Source organism: Narcine bancroftii, chromosome 10 (assembly GCF_036971445.1).
Source record: "Narcine bancroftii isolate sNarBan1 chromosome 10, sNarBan1.hap1, whole genome shotgun sequence".
Classification (NCBI taxonomy): domain Eukaryota; kingdom Metazoa; phylum Chordata; class Chondrichthyes; order Torpediniformes; family Narcinidae; genus Narcine; species Narcine bancroftii.
The window spans coordinates 62,081,228-62,097,574 of NC_091478.1; the positions used below are offsets into that span (position 1 = coordinate 62,081,228).

Sequence of the window (16,347 nt, forward strand, 5' to 3'; positions counted from 1 at the left end):
AGTGTTCCAGTGAGTCAGGAATGTGGGGTGTAGTTACAGTAAGTCAGTGCAGGGTCTAGTGTTCCAGTGAGTCAGGAATGTGGGGTGTAGTTACAGTAAGTCAGTGCAGGGTCTAGTGTTCCAGTGAGTCAGCAATGTGGGGTGTAGTTACAGTAAGTCAGTGCAGGGTGTAGTGCTCCAGTGAGTCAGGAGTGTGGGGTGTAGTTACAGTAAGTCAGTGCAGGGTGTAGTGTTCTAGTGAGTCAGCAATGTGGGGTGTAGTTACAGTAAGTCAGTGCAGGGTGTAGTGTTCCAGTGAGTCAGGAATGTGGGTTGTAGTTACAGTAAGTCAGTGCAGGGTGTAGTGTTCCAGTGAGTCAGGAATGTGGGGTGTAGTTACAGTACGTCAGTGCAGGGTGTAGTGTTCCAGTGAGTCAGGAGTGTGGGGTGTAGTTACGGTAAGTCAGTGCAGGGTGTTGTGTTCCATTGAGTCAGGAGTGTGGGGTGTAGTTACAGTAAGTCAGTGCAGGGTGTAGTGTTCATGTGAGTCTGGAGTGTGGGGAGTAATTACAGTAAGTCAGTGCAGGTTGTAGTGTTCCAGTGAGTCTGGAATGTCGGGTGTAGTTACAGTAAGTCAGTGCAGGGTGTAGTGTTCCAGTGAGTCAGGTATGTGGGGTGTAGTTACAGTAAGTCAGTGCAGGGTGTAGTGTTCCAGTGAGTCAGGAATGTTGGGAGTAGTTACAGTAAGTCAGTGCAGGGTGTAGTGTTCCTGTGAGTCAGGTATGTGGGGTGTAGTTACAGTAAGTCAGTGCAGGGTGTAGTGTTCCAGTGAGTCAGGAATGTGGGGTGTAGTTACAGTAAGTCAGTGCAGGGTGTAGTGTTCCATTGAGTCAGGAGTGTGGGGTGTAGTTACAGTAAGTCAGTGCAGGGTGTAGTGTTCATGTGAGTCAGGAGTGTGGGGAGTAATTACAGTAAGTCAGTGCAGTGTGTAGTGTTCCAGTGAGTCAGGAATGTGGGGTGTAGTTACAGTAAGTCAGTGCAGGGTGTAGTGTTCCAGTGAGTCAGGAATGTGGAGTGTAGTTACAGTAAGTCAGTGCAGGGTGTAGTGTTCCACTGAGTCAGGAATGTGGGGTGTAGTTACAGTAAGTCAGTGCAGGGTGTAGTGTTCCAGTGAGTCAGGAATGTGGGGTGTAGTTACAGTAAGTCAGTGCAGGGTGTAGTGTTCCAGTGAGTCAGGAATGTGGGGTGTAGTTACAGTAAGTCAGTGCAGGGTGTAGTGTTCCAGTGAGTCAGGAATGTGGGGAGTAGTTACAGTAAGTCAGTGCAGGGTGTAGTGTTCCAGTGAGTCAGGAATGTGGGGTGTAGTTACAGTAAGTCAGTGCAGGGTGTAGTGTTCCAGTGAGTCAGGAATGTGGGGTGTAGTTACAGTAAGTCAGTGCAGGGTGTAGTGTTCCAGTGAGTCAGCAATGTGGGGTGTAGTTACAGTAAGTCAGTGCAGGGTGTAGTTTTCCAGTGAGTCAGGAATGTGGGGAGTAGTTACAGTAAGTCAGTACAGGGTGTAGTGTTCCAGTGAGTCAGGAATGTGGGGTGTAGTTACAGTAAATCAGTGCAGGGTGTAGTGTTCCAGTGAGTCAGGAATGTGGGGTGTAGTTACGGTAAGTCAGTTCAGGGTGTAGTGTTCCAGTGAGTCAGGAATGTGGGGTGTAGTTACAGTAAGTCAGTGCAGGGTGTAGTGTTCCAGTGATTCAGGAATGTTGGGAGTAGTTACAGTAAGTCAGTGCAGGGTGTAGTGTTCCAGTGAGTCAGGAATGTGGGGTGTAGTTACAGTAAGTCAGTGCAGGGTGTAGTGTTCCTGTGAGTCAGGAATGTTGGGAGTAGTTACAGTAAGTCAGTGCAGGGTGTAGTGTTCCTGTGAGTCAGGAATGTTGGGAGTAGTTACAGTAAGTCAGTGCAGGGTGTAGTGTTCCTGTGAGTCAGGAATGTGGGGAGTAGTTACAGTAAGTCAGTGCAGGGTGTAGTGTTCCAGTGAGTCAGGAATGTGGGGTGTAGTTACAGTAAGTCAGTGCAGGGTGTAGTGTTCCAGTGAGTTAGGAATGTGGGGTGTAGTTACAGTAAGTCAGTGCAGGGTGTAGTGTTCCAGTGAGTCAGGAATGTTGGGAGTAGTTACTGTAAGTCAGTGCAGGGTGTAGTGTTCCAGTGAGTCAGGAATGTGGGGTGTAGTTACAGTAAGTCAGTGCAGGGTGTAGTGTTCCAGTGAGTCAGGAATGTGGGGTGTAGTTACGGTAAGTCAGTGCAGGGTGTAGTGTTCCAGTGAGTCAGGAATGTTGGGAGTAGTTACAGTAAATCAGTGCAGGGTGTAGTGTTCCAGTGAGTCAGGAATGTGGGGTGTAGTTACGGTAAGTCAGTTCAGGGTGTAGTGTTCCAGTGAGTCAGGAATGTGGGGTGTAGTTACAGTAAGTCAGTGCAGGGTGTAGTGTTCCAGTGATTCAGGAATGTTGGGAGTAGTTACAGTAAGTCAGTGCAGGGTGTAGTGTTCCAGTGAGTCAGGAATGTGGGGTGTAGTTACAGTAAGTCAGTGCAGGGTGTAGTGTTCCAGTGAGTCAGGAATGTTGGGAGTAGTTACAGTAAGTCAGTGCAGGGTGTAGTGTTCCAGTGAGTCAGGAATGTGGGGTGTAGTTACAGTAAGTCATTGCAGTGTACAGTGTTCCAGTGAGTCAGGAATGTGGGGTGTAGTTACAGTAAGTCAGTGCAGGGTCTAGTGTTCCAGTGAGTCAGGAATGTGGGGTGTAGTTACAGTAAGTCAGTGCAGGGTGTAGTGTTCCAGTGAGTCAGCAATGTGGGGTGTAGTTACAGTAAGTCAGTGCAGGGTGTAGTGTTCCAGTGAGTCAGGAGTGTGGGGTGTAGTTACAGTAAGTTAGTGCAGGGTGTAGTGTTCTAGTGAGTCAGCAATGTGGGGTGTAGTTACAGTAAGTCAGTGCAGGGTGTAGTGTTCCAGTGAGTCAGGAATGTGGGGTGTAGTTACAGTAAGTCAGTGCTGGGTGTAGTGTTCCAGTGAGTCAGGAATGTGGGGTGTAGTTACAGTAAGTCAGTGCAGGTTGTAGTGTTCATGTGAGTCAGGAGTGTGGGGAGTAGTTACAGTAAGTCAGTGCAGGGTGTAGTGTTCCATTGAGTCAGGAGTGTGGGGTGTAGTTACAGTAAGTCAGTGCAGGGTGTAGTGTTCCAGTGAGTCAGGAATGTGGGGAGTAGTTACAGTAAGTCAGTGCAGGGTGTAGTGTTCCAGTGAGTCAGGAATGTTGGGAGTAGTTACAGTAAGTCAGTGCAGGGTGTAGTGTTCCAGTGAGTCAGGAGTGTGGGGTGTAGTTACAGTAAGTCAGTGCAGGGTGTAGTGTTCCAGTGAGTCAGGAATGTGGGGAGTAGTTACAGTAAGTCAGTGCAGGGTGTAGTGTTCCAGTGAGTCAGGAATGTGGGGAGTAGTTACAGTAAGTCAGTGCAGGGTGTAGTGTTCCATTGAGTCAGGAGTGTGGGGTGTAGTTACAGTAAGTCAGTGCAGGGTGTAGTGTTCCAGTGAGTCAGGAATGTGGGGAGTAGTTACAGTAAGTCAGTGCAGGGTGTAGTGTTCCAGTGAGTCAGGAATGTGGGGAGTAGTTACAGTAAGTCAGTGCAGGGTGTAGTGTTCCAGTGAGTCAGGAATGTGGGGTGTAGTTACAGTAAGTCAGTGCAGGGTGTAGTTTTCCAGTGAGTCAGGAATGTGGGGAGTAGTTACAGTAAGTCAGTGCAGGGTGTAGTTTTCCAGTGAGTCAGGAATGTGGGGAGTAGTTACAGTAAGTCAGTGCAGGGTGTAGTTTTCCAGTGAGTCAGGAATTTTGGGAGTAGTTACAGTAAGTCAGTGCAGGGTGTAGTGTTCCAGTGAGTCAGGAATGTGGGGTGTAGTTACAGTAAGTCAGTGCAAGGTGTAGTGTTCCAGTGAGTCAGGAATGTGGGGAGTAGTTACAGTAAGTCAGTGCAGGGTGTAGTGTTCCAGTGAGTCAGGAATGTGGGGTGTAGTTACAGTAAGTCAGTGCAGGGTGTAGTGTTCCAGTGAGTCAGGAATGTGGGGAGTAGTTACAGTAAGTCAGTGCAGGGTGTAGTGTTCCAGTGAGTCAGGAATGTGGGGTGTAGTTACAGTAAGTCAGTGCAGGGTGTAGTGTTCCAGTGAGTCAGGAATGTGGGGTGTAGTTACAGTAAGTCAGTGCAGGGTGTAGTGTTCCAGTGAGTCAGGAATGTGGGGTGTAGTTACAGTAAGTCAGTGCAGGGTGTAGTGTTCCAGTGAGTCAGGAATGTGGGGAGTAGTTACAGTAAGTCAGTGCAGGGTGTAGTGTTCCAGTGAGTCAGGAATGTGGGGTGTAGTTACAGTAAGTCAGTGCAGGGTGTAGTGTTCCAGTGAGTCAGGAATGTGGGGTGTAGTTACAGTAAGTCAGTGCAGGGTGTAGTGTTCCAGTGAGTCAGGAATGTGGGGAGTAGTTACAGTAAGTCAGTGCAGGGTGTAGTGTTCCAGTGAGTCAGGAATGTGGGGTGTAGTTACAGTAAGTCAGTGCAGGGTGTAGTGTTCCAGTGAGTCAGGAATGTGGGGAGTAGTTACAGTAAGTCAGTGCAGGGTGTAGTGTTCCAGTGAGTCAGGAATGTGGGGTGTAGTTACAGTAAGTCAGTGCAGGGTGTAGTGTTCCAGTGAGTCAGGAATGTGGGGAGTAGTTACAGTAAGTCAGTGCAGGGTGTAGTGTTCCAGTGAGTCAGGAATGTGGGGTGTAGTTACAGTAAGTCAGTGCAGGGTGTAGTGTTCCAGTGAGTCAGGAATGTGGGGTGTAGTTACAGTAAGTCAGTGCAGGGTGTAGTGTTCCAGTGAGTCAGGAATGTGGGGAGTAGTTACAGTAAGTCAGTGCAGGGTGTAGTGTTCCAGTGAGTCAGGAATGTGGGGAGTAGTTACAGTAAGTCAGTGCAGGGTGTAGTGTTCCAGTGAGTCAGGAATGTTGGGAGTAGTTACTGTAAGTCAGTGCAGGGTGCAGTGTTCCAGTGAGTCAGGAATGTGGGGTGTAGTTACAGTAAGTCAGTGCAGGGTGTAGTGTTCCAGTGAGTCAGGAATGTTGGGAGTAGTTACTGTAAGTCAGTGCAGGGTGTAGTGTTCCAGTGAGTCAGGAATGTGGGGTGTAGTTACGGTAAGTCAGTTCAGGGTGTAGTGTTCCAGTGAGTCAGGAATGTGGGGTGTAGTTACAGTAAGTCAGTGCAGGGTGTAGTGTTCCAGTGATTCAGGAATGTGGGGTGTAGTTACGGTAAGTCGGTGCAGGGTGTAGTGTTCCAGTGAGTCAGGAATGTTGGGAGTAGTTACAGTAAGTCAGTGCAGGGTGTAGTGTTCCAGTGAGTCAGGAGTGTGGGGTGTAGTTACAGTAAGTCAGTGCAGGGTGTAGTGTTCCAGTGAGTCAGGAATGTTGGGAGTAGTTACAGTAAGTCAGTGCAGGGTGTAGTGTTCCAGTGAGTCAGGAATGTGGGGTGTAGTTACAGTAAGTCATTGCAGTGTACAGTGTTCCAGTGAGTCAGGAATGTGGGGTGTAGTTACAGTAAGTCAGTGCAGGGTCTAGTGTTCCAGTGAGTCAGGAATGTGGGGTGTAGTTACAGTAAGTCAGTGCAGGGTGTAGTGTTCCAGTGAGTCAGCAATGTGGGGTGTAGTTACAGTAAGTCAGTTCAGGGTGTAGTGTTCCAGTGAGTCAGGAGTGTGGGGTGTAGTTACAGTAAGTTAGTGCAGGGTGTAGTGTTCTAGTGAGTCAGCAATGTGGGGTGTAGTTACAGTAAGTCAGTGCAGGGTGTAGTGTTCCAGTGAGTCAGGAATGTGGGGTGTAGTTACAGTAAGTCAGTGCTGGGTGTAGTGTTCCAGTGAGTCAGGAATGTGGGGTGTAGTTACAGTAAGTCAGTGCAGGTTGTAGTGTTCATGTGAGTCAGGAGTGTGGGGAGTAGTTACAGTAAGTCAGTGCAGGGTGTAGTGTTCCATTGAGTCAGGAGTGTGGGGTGTAGTTACAGTAAGTCAGTGCAGGGTGTAGTGTTCCAGTGAGTCAGGAATGTGGGGAGTAGTTACAGTAAGTCAGTGCAGGGTGTAGTGTTCCTGTGAGTCAGGAATGTTGGGAGTAGTTACAGTAAGTCAGTGCAGGGTGTAGTGTTCCTGTGAGTCAGGAATGTTGGGAGTAGTTACAGTAAGTCAGTGCAGGGTGTAGTGTTCCTGTGAGTCAGGAATGTGGGGAGTAGTTACAGTAAGTCAGTGCAGGGTGTAGTTTTCCAGTGAGTCAGGAATGTGGGGAGTAGTTACAGTAAGTCAGTGCAGGGTGTAGTGTTCCAGTGAGTCAGGAATGTGGGGTGTAGTTACAGTAAGTCAGTGCAGGGTGTAGTTTTCCAGTGAGTCAGGAATGTGGGGAGTAGTTACAGTAAGTCAGTGCAGGGTGTAGTGTTCCAGTGAGTCAGGAATGTGGGGTGTAGTTACAGTAAGTCAGTGCAGGGTGTAGTGTTCCAGTGAGTCAGGAATGTGGGGTGTAGTTACAGTAAGTCAGTGCAGGGTGTAGTTTTCCAGTGAGTCAGGAATGTGGGGAGTAGTTACAGTAAGTCAGTGCAGGGTGTAGTGTTCCAGTGAGTCAGGAATGTTGGGAGTAGTTACTGTAAGTCAGTGCAGGGTGTAGTGTTCCAGTGAGTCAGGAATGTGGGGTGTAGTTACAGTAAGTCAGTGCAGGGTGTAGTGTTCCAGTGAGTCAGGAATGTTGGGAGTAGTTACAGTAAGTCAGTGCAGGGTGTAGTGTTCCAGTGAGTCAGGAATGTGGGGTGTAGTTACGGTAAGTTAGTGCAGGGTGTAGTGTTCCAGTGAGTCAGGAATGTTGGGAGTAGTTACAGTAAATCAGTGCAGGGTGTAGTGTTCCAGTGAGTCAGGAATGTGGGGTGTAGTTACGGTAAGTCAGTTCAGGGTGTAGTGTTCCAGTGAGTCAGGAATGTGGGGTGTAGTTACAGTAAGTCAGTGCAGGGTGTAGTGTTCCAGTGATTCAGGAATGTTGGGAGTAGTTACAGTAAGTCAGTGCAGGGTGTAGTGTTCCAGTGAGTCAGGAATGTGGGGTGTAGTTACAGTAAGTCAGTGCAGGGTGTAGTGTTCCAGTGAGTCAGGAATGTTTGGAGTAGTTACAGTAAGTCAGTGCAGGGTGTAGTGTTCCAGTGAGTCAGGAGTGTGGGGTGTAGTTACAGTAAGTCAGTGCAGGGTGTAGTGTTCCAGTGAGTCAGGAATGTTGGGAGTAGTTACAGTAAGTCAGTGCAGGGTGTAGTGTTCCAGTGAGTCAGGAATGTGGGGTGTAGTTACAGTAAGTCATTGCAGGGTCTAGTGTTCCAGTGAGTCAGGAATGTGGGGTGTAGTTACAGTAAGTCAGTGCAGGGTGTAGTGTTCCAGTGAGTCAGCAATGTGGGGTGTAGTTACAGTAAGTCAGTGCAGGGTGTAGTGTTCCAGTGAGTCAGGAGTGTGGGGTGTAGTTACAGTAAGTTAGTGCAGGGTGTAGTGTTCTAGTGAGTCAGCAATGTGGGGTGTAGTTACAGTAAGTCAGTGCAGGGTGTAGTGTTCCAGTGAGTCAGGAATGTGGGGTGTAGTTACAGTAAGTCAGTGCTGGGTGTAGTGTTCCAGTGAGTCAGGAATGTGGGGTGTAGTTACAGTAAGTCAGTGCAGGTTGTAGTGTTCATGTGAGTCAGGAGTGTGGGGAGTAGTTACAGTAAGTCAGTGCAGGGTGTAGTGTTCCATTGAGTCAGGAATGTGGGGTGTAGTTACAGTAAGTCAGTGCAGGGTGTAGTGTTCCAGTGAGTCAGGAATGTGGGGTGTAGTTACAGTAAGTCAGTGCAGGTTGTAGTGTTCCAGTGAGTCAGGAATGTGGGGAGTAGTTACAGTAAGTCAGTGCAGGGTGTAGTGTTCCAGTGAGTCAGGAATGTGGGGTGTAGTTACAGTAAGTCAGTGCAGGGTGTAGTGTTCCAGTGAGTCACGAATGTGGTGAGTAGTTACAGTAAGTCAGTGCAGGGTGTAGTGTTCCAGTGAGTCAGGAATGTGGGGTGTAGTTACAGTAAGTCAGTGCAGGGTGTAGTGTTCCAGTGAGTCACGAATGTGGTGAGTAGTTACAGTAATTCAGTGCAGGGTGTAGTGTTCCAGTGAGTCAGGAATGTGGGGTGTAGTTACAGTAAGTCAGTGCAGGGTGTAGTGTTCCAGTGAGTCAGCAATGTGGGGTGTAGTTACAGTAAGTCAGTGCAGGGTGTAGTGTTCCAGTGAGTCAGGAATGTGGGGTGTAGTTACAGTAAGTCAGTGCAGGGTGTAGTGTTCCAGTGAGTCACGAATGTGGTGAGTAGTTACAGTAATTCAGTGCAGGGTGTAGTGTTCCAGTGAGTCAGGAATGTGGGGTGTAGTTACAGTAAGTCAGTGCAGGGTGTAGTGTTCCAGTGAGTCAGCAATGTGGGGTGTAGTTACAGTAAGTCAGTGCAGGGTGTAGTGTTCCAGTGAGTCAGGAATGTGGGGTGTAGTTACAGTAATTCAGTGCAGGGTGTAGTGTTCCAGTGAGTCAGGAATGTGGGGTGTAGTTACAGTAAGTCAGTGCAGGGTGTAGTGTTCCAGTGAGTCAGCAATGTGGGGTGTAGTTACAGTAAGTCAGTGCAGGGTGTAGTGTTCCAGTGAGTCAGGAATGTGGGGTGTAGTTACAGTAATTCAGTGCAGGGTGTAGTGTTCCAGTGAGTCAGGAATGTGGGGTGTAGTTACAGTAAGTCAGTGCAGGGTGTAGTGTTCCAGTGAGTCAGCAATGTGGGGTGTAGTTACAGTAAGTCAGTGCAGGGTGTAGTGTTCCAGTGAGTCAGGAATGTGGGGAGTAGTTACAGTAAGTCAGTGCAGGGTGTAGTGTTCCAGTGAGTCAGGAGTGTGGGGAGAAGTTACAGTAAGTCAGTGCAGGGTGTAGTGTTTCAGTGAGTCGGGAGTGTGGGGAATAGTTACAGTAAGTCAGTGCAGGGTGTAGTGTTCCAGTGAGTCAGGAATGTGGGGTGTAGTTACAGTAAGTCAGTGCAGGGTGTAGTGTTCCAGTGAGTCAGGAGTGTGGGGTGTAGTTACAGTAAGTCAGTGCAGGGTGTAGTGTTTCAGTGAGTCGGGAGTGTGGGGAATAGTTACAGTAAGTCAGTGCAGGGTGTAGTGTTCCAGTGAGTCAGGAATGTGGGGTGTAGTTACAGTAAGTCAGTGCAGGGTGTAGTGTTCCAGTGAGTCAGGAGTGTGGGGAGTAATCACGGAAAGTCGATGAGTTCATGTTACATTGTCACACCGATAATTTGCAAGGTGCAGAGATAATACACTTAAATACACCAGGAGCAACTTTTACTGATGAGAGGTCCATTCAATAGTCTGACTACAGCAGGAAAGAAACTCATCTTGAATCTCGTTTGTGTTTTTAAGTTCATGTATCTTCTGTTCGAGGTGTGGGAAGAGAAGAGACTGTGTTCGGGGTGGAACGGTTCCTTTAATATGTTTGCAGCTTTCCCGAGGCAGTGGGCATTGTAGACAGAGTGGATGACGGGGAGGTTGGTTTGTGAGATGGCCTGAGCTGTGTTCACAAGTCTCTACCATCTCTTGCGGTCTTGGGCAGAGCCGCTCCTGTCCCAATTATGATGCATCCAGAAAGCATGGTTTCTATCATATTTTTAAAGATTTGCTTTCATTGGTTTTTTTTAATAATTAAAAATGTTTCAATTTAGACATACAGCAGGCTAACAGGCCATTTCGGCCCACGAGCCAATGCCGCCCAATTACACCCAATTGACCTACAACCCTTGGTATATTTTCTCCAAAGTAAGAACCAATTCTTCTTTCAGGAATGTCTTGGTGCTCAGCCATTGCCTAATCCCTGTGCATGGAGTTGTGGATGATGTTATTCTCCTGCGGCTGAATGGCCCTCCTTCTCTGACCACCCGAAGTTTTCAGACCAGAACACAGAGGAGTGAACACACTAACGTGTGATCAGCCAGAATCTCATTAAATTGGATGGCATGTACAAGGGACTGAATGGCTTCCACTGTAACTCGGGTGGCAACTCTTCGAGCAGGAGTATGGCCTCCATCTGTCCTGCATCGAGTCTAAAACTGATAGATTTGTAGAAGCATATAGCACAGAAATGGGCCATCCAGCTCACCGTGTCCACGCCCATTTACACTAATCTTCTTTGGGTGCTTCAGGGTCAATCTGCTCACCTTGCCTATTTCAGCATCTGTCTAAACACCTCCTAAATATTCCTCACGCAGTGTATTCAAGTTACCAGCCACTCTGTCAAGAAAAACTACCCTCCGATTTTCTGCATCTGATCTTAAAACCTCTCCCCACTTTTTATCTTATCATTGTTTCAAGGAAGAAATAGATGGATTCTTGATAAGCAAGGGTGGAGCATTTTCCAAAAGTAGAAGGAATGTGCTGTGATCGTGTGTGGTAGCAGAGATTTGGGAGCCCAAGTAACCTTCCTTGTCTGATTTCCTTTCTCGAACAACCACTTGGGAAATAGACAACGTGCGATTCATTGGCTGCTACCTTGGTGTTTTGGCAAGATTATTTCTGATAAATATCAGTTAGTCTCTGCTTACAAAGTACAACGGCCTCATTGCACGTTTTTATTGCACCCAAGGATGACACAGGATGGCTGTGAACTGCATTGACCAGCCCGGTGTTTCGCACCGACCAACCAGTAAATTGGCTGTTCAACTAATTGGCTTTTGCCATCCACACTAGACCATTGTTAACCGGTTTTCTGCATCCTGTCATACTCCCCACTAGGCATCCCAGAGGAGAAGGGCGCCTATCCTCATTAATTGGATATAATAATCCAGGATACCCCCTGTCATGCAAGAGTCAGATCGCCTCAAGGATGATACATCCTACCCAGATGGTTCGCTGATTCACGAGCATGCACACTGGCACGTTAACTGGTATATTGGCAGTTAATTACTGGGTTAACGTGCCAACGTGAATGGGACTTCTGATTCAGGATGAGATCCTGCTCCTTCAACCCCTGCCTCAAACCCAATATGGAACATTGTTGCAGGCCTGGCCTCTCTCCTGTTACTTCACACCTTTTCGTGGCTATCCCTCGAGGTTGAGGATTATGGTCCTTATTCCTATGGGCTCTCAAATGAGACCAATCTTGGAAATTGGCCCACTGAGTGAAGATGCCTGTGCATGTAATTGACGTGGCACTCCAAGAAGAACATGATACTTCACCAATCAACCAATTATTTCCAATGGCAAGGAAACCACGATGATTGGAGCTGATGGATTGCTGCAGCCTTCGTCCGTCTTCACAGCCATTGAATTCAAAGTAACTTCGTCTGCCTGTTCCACCAATAAGGCCTTGGTTGGATTGTTCTTTTTCAGGGACCTCACCCTTGACCTTACGGCCATGAGTGGCCCTACCAGGAGCATTGATCTCAGGACAACACAAGCTTCTCCACCACTTCTCCATCACACCCAATACATTGGTGATTACAGCTGTAGAGATCTGAGGGCTTCGACTAGAACTATGAGTCCACTTGACTAAAGCCAAACAGAAAGTGCATCAGCAAAAAATGCCTATCAGGTGTCATCACCAATGTGACGAAAACATCAAAGAGGCTTCTGTGACATCAGGGTAAGGACAAAACCTGGACGTAAATAGGTAGAAACTTGGATGTTTCCAGTCGAAGGCTGGTCGGTTATTATTAGGGAAAGGAATCAAAGGATGGAGGGGCAGATGGAAGCCTAATATGGGTAAAAGCTGAGAACATAAGATTTTACAAAGGCGTAAGAAGAAGGCGACTCAGCTCCGTGTGCCTGGCCTGCTAATCACCATAATCGTAGACTGGCAAGGTAGTGCAGGCATGAAAGATTACTCGATTGCAGCTCTGTCGATGTCTGAAAGCAGAGATGATGTCTCCACTGGAGCGTGTCAAACCGGGATCACAGTCATAATGTGGATGGGTGCCATTCAGGACGGAGATGGGAAGAATTTATTCCCTCAGGGAATGTTGAGTGGTTGAAAATCTCAGGAGTGCTGTGGAGACCCACCCTCCATCTTCAAGGCAGATTGATAGACATTGAGAGAATCGGGGAGGCAAAGTCAGTGCAGAAAAGTGGCACTGAGGCAATCACTGAACAGGAGAGCAAGTATGAGAGCCAAGTTGCCCATCCTATGTATGTGAGTATATGTGTGCACACACGCACATTATGCAAGAAATTGCCATGGATGAAGTTTGTAAAGATCTCTGTCACTGCCCCCTCCCCTCTCCCCCTCCCCAATAAAATCCTCTCAGCCTTGATCTGCGAAGATCCAGGTTTCTCAGCATCTGCCCGCACCTCTGATGTGGCCAGGAGAAGCCTCCTAGCTTTCTTCTCTCATCGGTGATGGCAGAGGAAAGAAACGTTTGTGAGGCATTTTCTTCCGATGCACTTTCTGCAGCAAAATTGGTTCAGTGCCCTTGTGCCGTTCCAGTTGATGCCAGAAAGCGCACCACAGCTCTAATTACCAGCATTTGCAAAATTCTGAAACACCCACTGGGTGTCTTGTTTCAGTGAGTCTTTTCTGTCCTGGCCGGAGGTTGTGGAGGAAGGTAAAGACCACAATCAAATAAATAGCCGAGATGCTAGTAAACATGGAGGGGACGATCACTGAGATTTGGCTGCAAGGGAGGTAACAATCGCTTTAACAGAATATTAATACTGCTAATATTGGAAAGCAGCCAGCCCAGGCCACTGATGTCAATTGAATGTTTGGCTCACTTTGCCAGCAACTGCAGATGAAAGGGAGAAACATTAGCAGCTGGCTCGAGCAGCCTGCAATAAATAAGAAGCTAGAGAAAGCAAGGGGTGATTTATTGGGAAGCAATCTACTCTGAACTCAGACAACACCACCAGTGCCAGTTGCCATCCCAACCGTGAGGTCATTTCCTTCAAGAAGAATGATGGGCAATAACTCTTACATTTTTGAAAACATCAGTGCACCCCCCCCTAATGAAAGGCTGGTTCGGTTTATTTTTAGAGAAGTGAGTGGTTGTCTCATGGAGGAGTGAATTATGAAGCAGTTTGTTGACATGGATGGGTGAGGGTATTCTTCCAACGGCAGAGAGCATCAGTTTAAAATGATGGAGGAGAGAATTAGTGAGTGATACAGGTTTAAGAAAATACTTATCTATGGTACTTTCTTTGCTGTTGGATCCCATTGATAGAAATTGGGTGTATTTGTGATTCCGGCCTGCTTTTCCTCATGGAAAATGTTGGTCAGAATTCCATGCAAATCAGGAGGCTGTGAAAAACACAAAGGGTTCCTGAAAGCAACATCAAAAGGGTCGAGCTCACAATCTGAATTTGGGTTTGAAATGTTTGGATGGCTGTCTTGAAGCTGTTGGATTATCCAGTGCGAATGAATACTGCTGCCCTTTACTGTCCTGGCCTAGAAGTGTCTCCAGGACACATCAGTGTGATTAGCTGTTGAATGCATCACTCAGCTGTACTGTCGAGGGCCAGCATTTCAGGCTGTTGGTGAGCCAACCACGCCCAATCCACTCATCTTTGGGATGGAAGGAGGAAACCGGAGTACCCTGACAAAAACATCATGCCAACTCCACGGAGACAGCATGAGGGTCGGGATTGAGTCCAGGTCACTGGAGCTGTCAGGCTGCAGCCGTACTGGCTGCACAATGTGCAGCCACTTGCGTCTGTGCCTGCCGCCTCTGGACACCTGAGGGCCTGTACCCTCTATAATAACCCCACAAACTGAACACTGGTAGGAGCACAAGGAGCAGAGCAGGGCTGCTTGGCCCATCGAGTCTGCTCCACTATTACAGTCGTCGTATCATGCAGTGCCAACCAAAAATGTCTCTTCCCTCCCCCACCCTTCCCCCCCCCCCCCCCACTAGTCCCACCTGCTTACATTTGGCCCATTTCACTCTAAACCCAAATATCTATCAAAATGTTTCATAAATGTTGCTTCAACCACCTCCTCCAGAAGGCTGTTCCATAAACCCACTGGGGGGGGCAGGGGGGGAGAAAAAGTTTACCCTTCATGTTCCTGTTAAACCTCTCAACTCTTCACCTTAAACTTGTGTCCACTGGTTACCGGTTCCCCTACTCTGGGGAAATCATGCCTGATGTATTTTTCCTCTAATTGGATCATTGCTCAACAATGAAAAAATGATGCCTATGTTGACGTAATGTAAATATTGTGTGTGAACATAAGGACTGGCTCAGCAGAGTGAATGCTAATAGTAAATTGAATGAATGAAGTATATTTTGGGAGGAAATGATTAAGGTTATACATGCCAGCTTTGCCAGATGTGTCCTGATCTGTATTTTGATTTAATGTTTATCTGATACTCGAAGAAGCAGCAATAACATCCTCCCTTTGTTACAAGACCAGAGGACCCCAAAACCCAACAGCAATAGATATTCACCAAGACAAATGGTTACTTAAACAAAAGTTGCTTTTAATTATCTTTAAACATGAAAATAGAATCACACTTTAACTTATCACTATTGACTTCACTAACCTAACTTAACCCCCTTCTAATTCTAAGCACTCGTGTGTATAATGTGTGTGCAAGTTCAGAAAAGTTTTTTGATTGACAGTCCAATCTCACTTTTCATTCCTCCAAGTTCACTGGTTGCAGGCAATTTAAAATTCACCAGGCTTTGGTGCTTAAAAGGTAAATGGTTACTGCTCACCACAGAATTCCTTTTTGTTTCTCTTATTTCAAGTGAAGCATTAGGCAGCCAGTCCTCTCCTCTTGCATGAACCACAAGGACTTGACCAGGCTGAACTAAGCACTCACAGTCTTCAAAATGGGGTTTTACCACAAGCTTGTCAGATTGTCCTGTTCCCGTCCCTGCTGCTGCTGCTGACTGTAAAACTGCAGATCTGATCTCTCTCTCTCACTCACACACACACACACACACACACACAAAGCCTGTTTTACTCTCTCTGCTTGCAAAACCACGTGACCCTCTGAGAACAGCAAGTTCCACTCCAGACAATCTGCGGCTCTGACAAGTTCTTTCATCTGTTGCCTTTTGTAAACAACAATCCATTAGTGAGGTCTCTTGGGCACTCTCCAAAGCTTTTTCAAAGGCTCTGGAGCCAACATGTCTAGCATGAGCAGAGCTTCAGTATTTTAAATAAGATCTGTTTTAAATTGTTTGTATGTGACCTAGACTAAAAACCTGCCCCAATTTATCTCCCAAAAACATATCTATATACAATACAAACACAACATAATCTGTTACACCTTCCTCCAGTAACATGCTTTAAAGTCACTGGATTGGAGGATAGATGGACTTGTTCTATCTGAAAGATGGCTGTCTTGTAGCACAGTTCCCCATTCCACCCACCCACTGTGTGGAGCGGGGACCCTCGTGGATCAGGGGGCTCAAGTAATGGAGTAATGCAATCGATCTGTTCCAGGTTATGCAGGTGGTACGGGAGCAGATCACACGGACACTGGCCACCAAGCCCACTTCCCTCGAGCTGTTTCGCAACAAGGTGAACGCCCTCAACTACAGTGAGATTCTCAAACTGCGGCAGACAGAGAGGATGCACCAGGAGGAGACCTTGGCGCCACCAGTCCTGTAAGAGTTGAATGAGGTCTTGTTGAATGTGACCTGGATGCGGTGAGCAGGGCCTCAGGAATGTGCCCAACCTTTCAATCTCCAGATTCTGGGGACCCCGTCAGCTGGCTAATGTTGAGGTGGGCCTGCTTCTTTCCTATTTTCCTGGGTCTCTCAAGTAATATTTGACTTTTCCTAAACATGGTGCTGAATTAATGATGTTGCTCGAGGAGAACCGTAGAACACTAGAGCACAGAAACAGGCCCTTCAGCCCATCTAGTCCAGCTGAATGATTATTCTGCCTCGTCCCATTGACCTGACCATAGCTCTCCCATCCATAAGAGAAGCTTCACTCTTGCTGCCATCTGATGAAACCTAGATAATGAAACATGGTACACACAGGTTTCATTCACTTGACACAAGATATAATCTATTGCCCAATTCTTTTGACCTTTGATGGTTCCCAATACTGCCTACATTTTAACATTTTTACCTTCCCCTTTCAATGTGTTCACTTCCTCATACTTTCCAATCTCCTTAATGTTTTCCAGCCCTACAACCAGTCGAGATCTCTGTGCTTCTCCAGTTCTGGCCATTAGTTCATCCCTAAATGCTCCACCATTGTCAAAAAAAAATCCTGAGATCCAGAATTCTCAACTCTGGATCCCCCTCAGAGATATTAGTACTTATTTCAATGTCCTGGCGCGTGATCGTTCTACCCTAATGCTTCCATGATTTATGGTGCTAGA

General features: G+C 47.2%; 1 protein-coding gene across 1 annotated transcript in view; it reads left to right on the top strand.

Annotated features, from left to right (window-relative positions):
- Window positions 1–16,347, top strand: part of LOC138744611 (engulfment and cell motility protein 3-like) — a 219,177-nt gene that overhangs the window by 174,417 nt on the left and 28,413 nt on the right. The window contains 1 exon segment of the mRNA XM_069901012.1: window positions 15,456–15,619. Coding sequence (XP_069757113.1) covers window positions 15,456–15,619 — 164 coding nt within the window.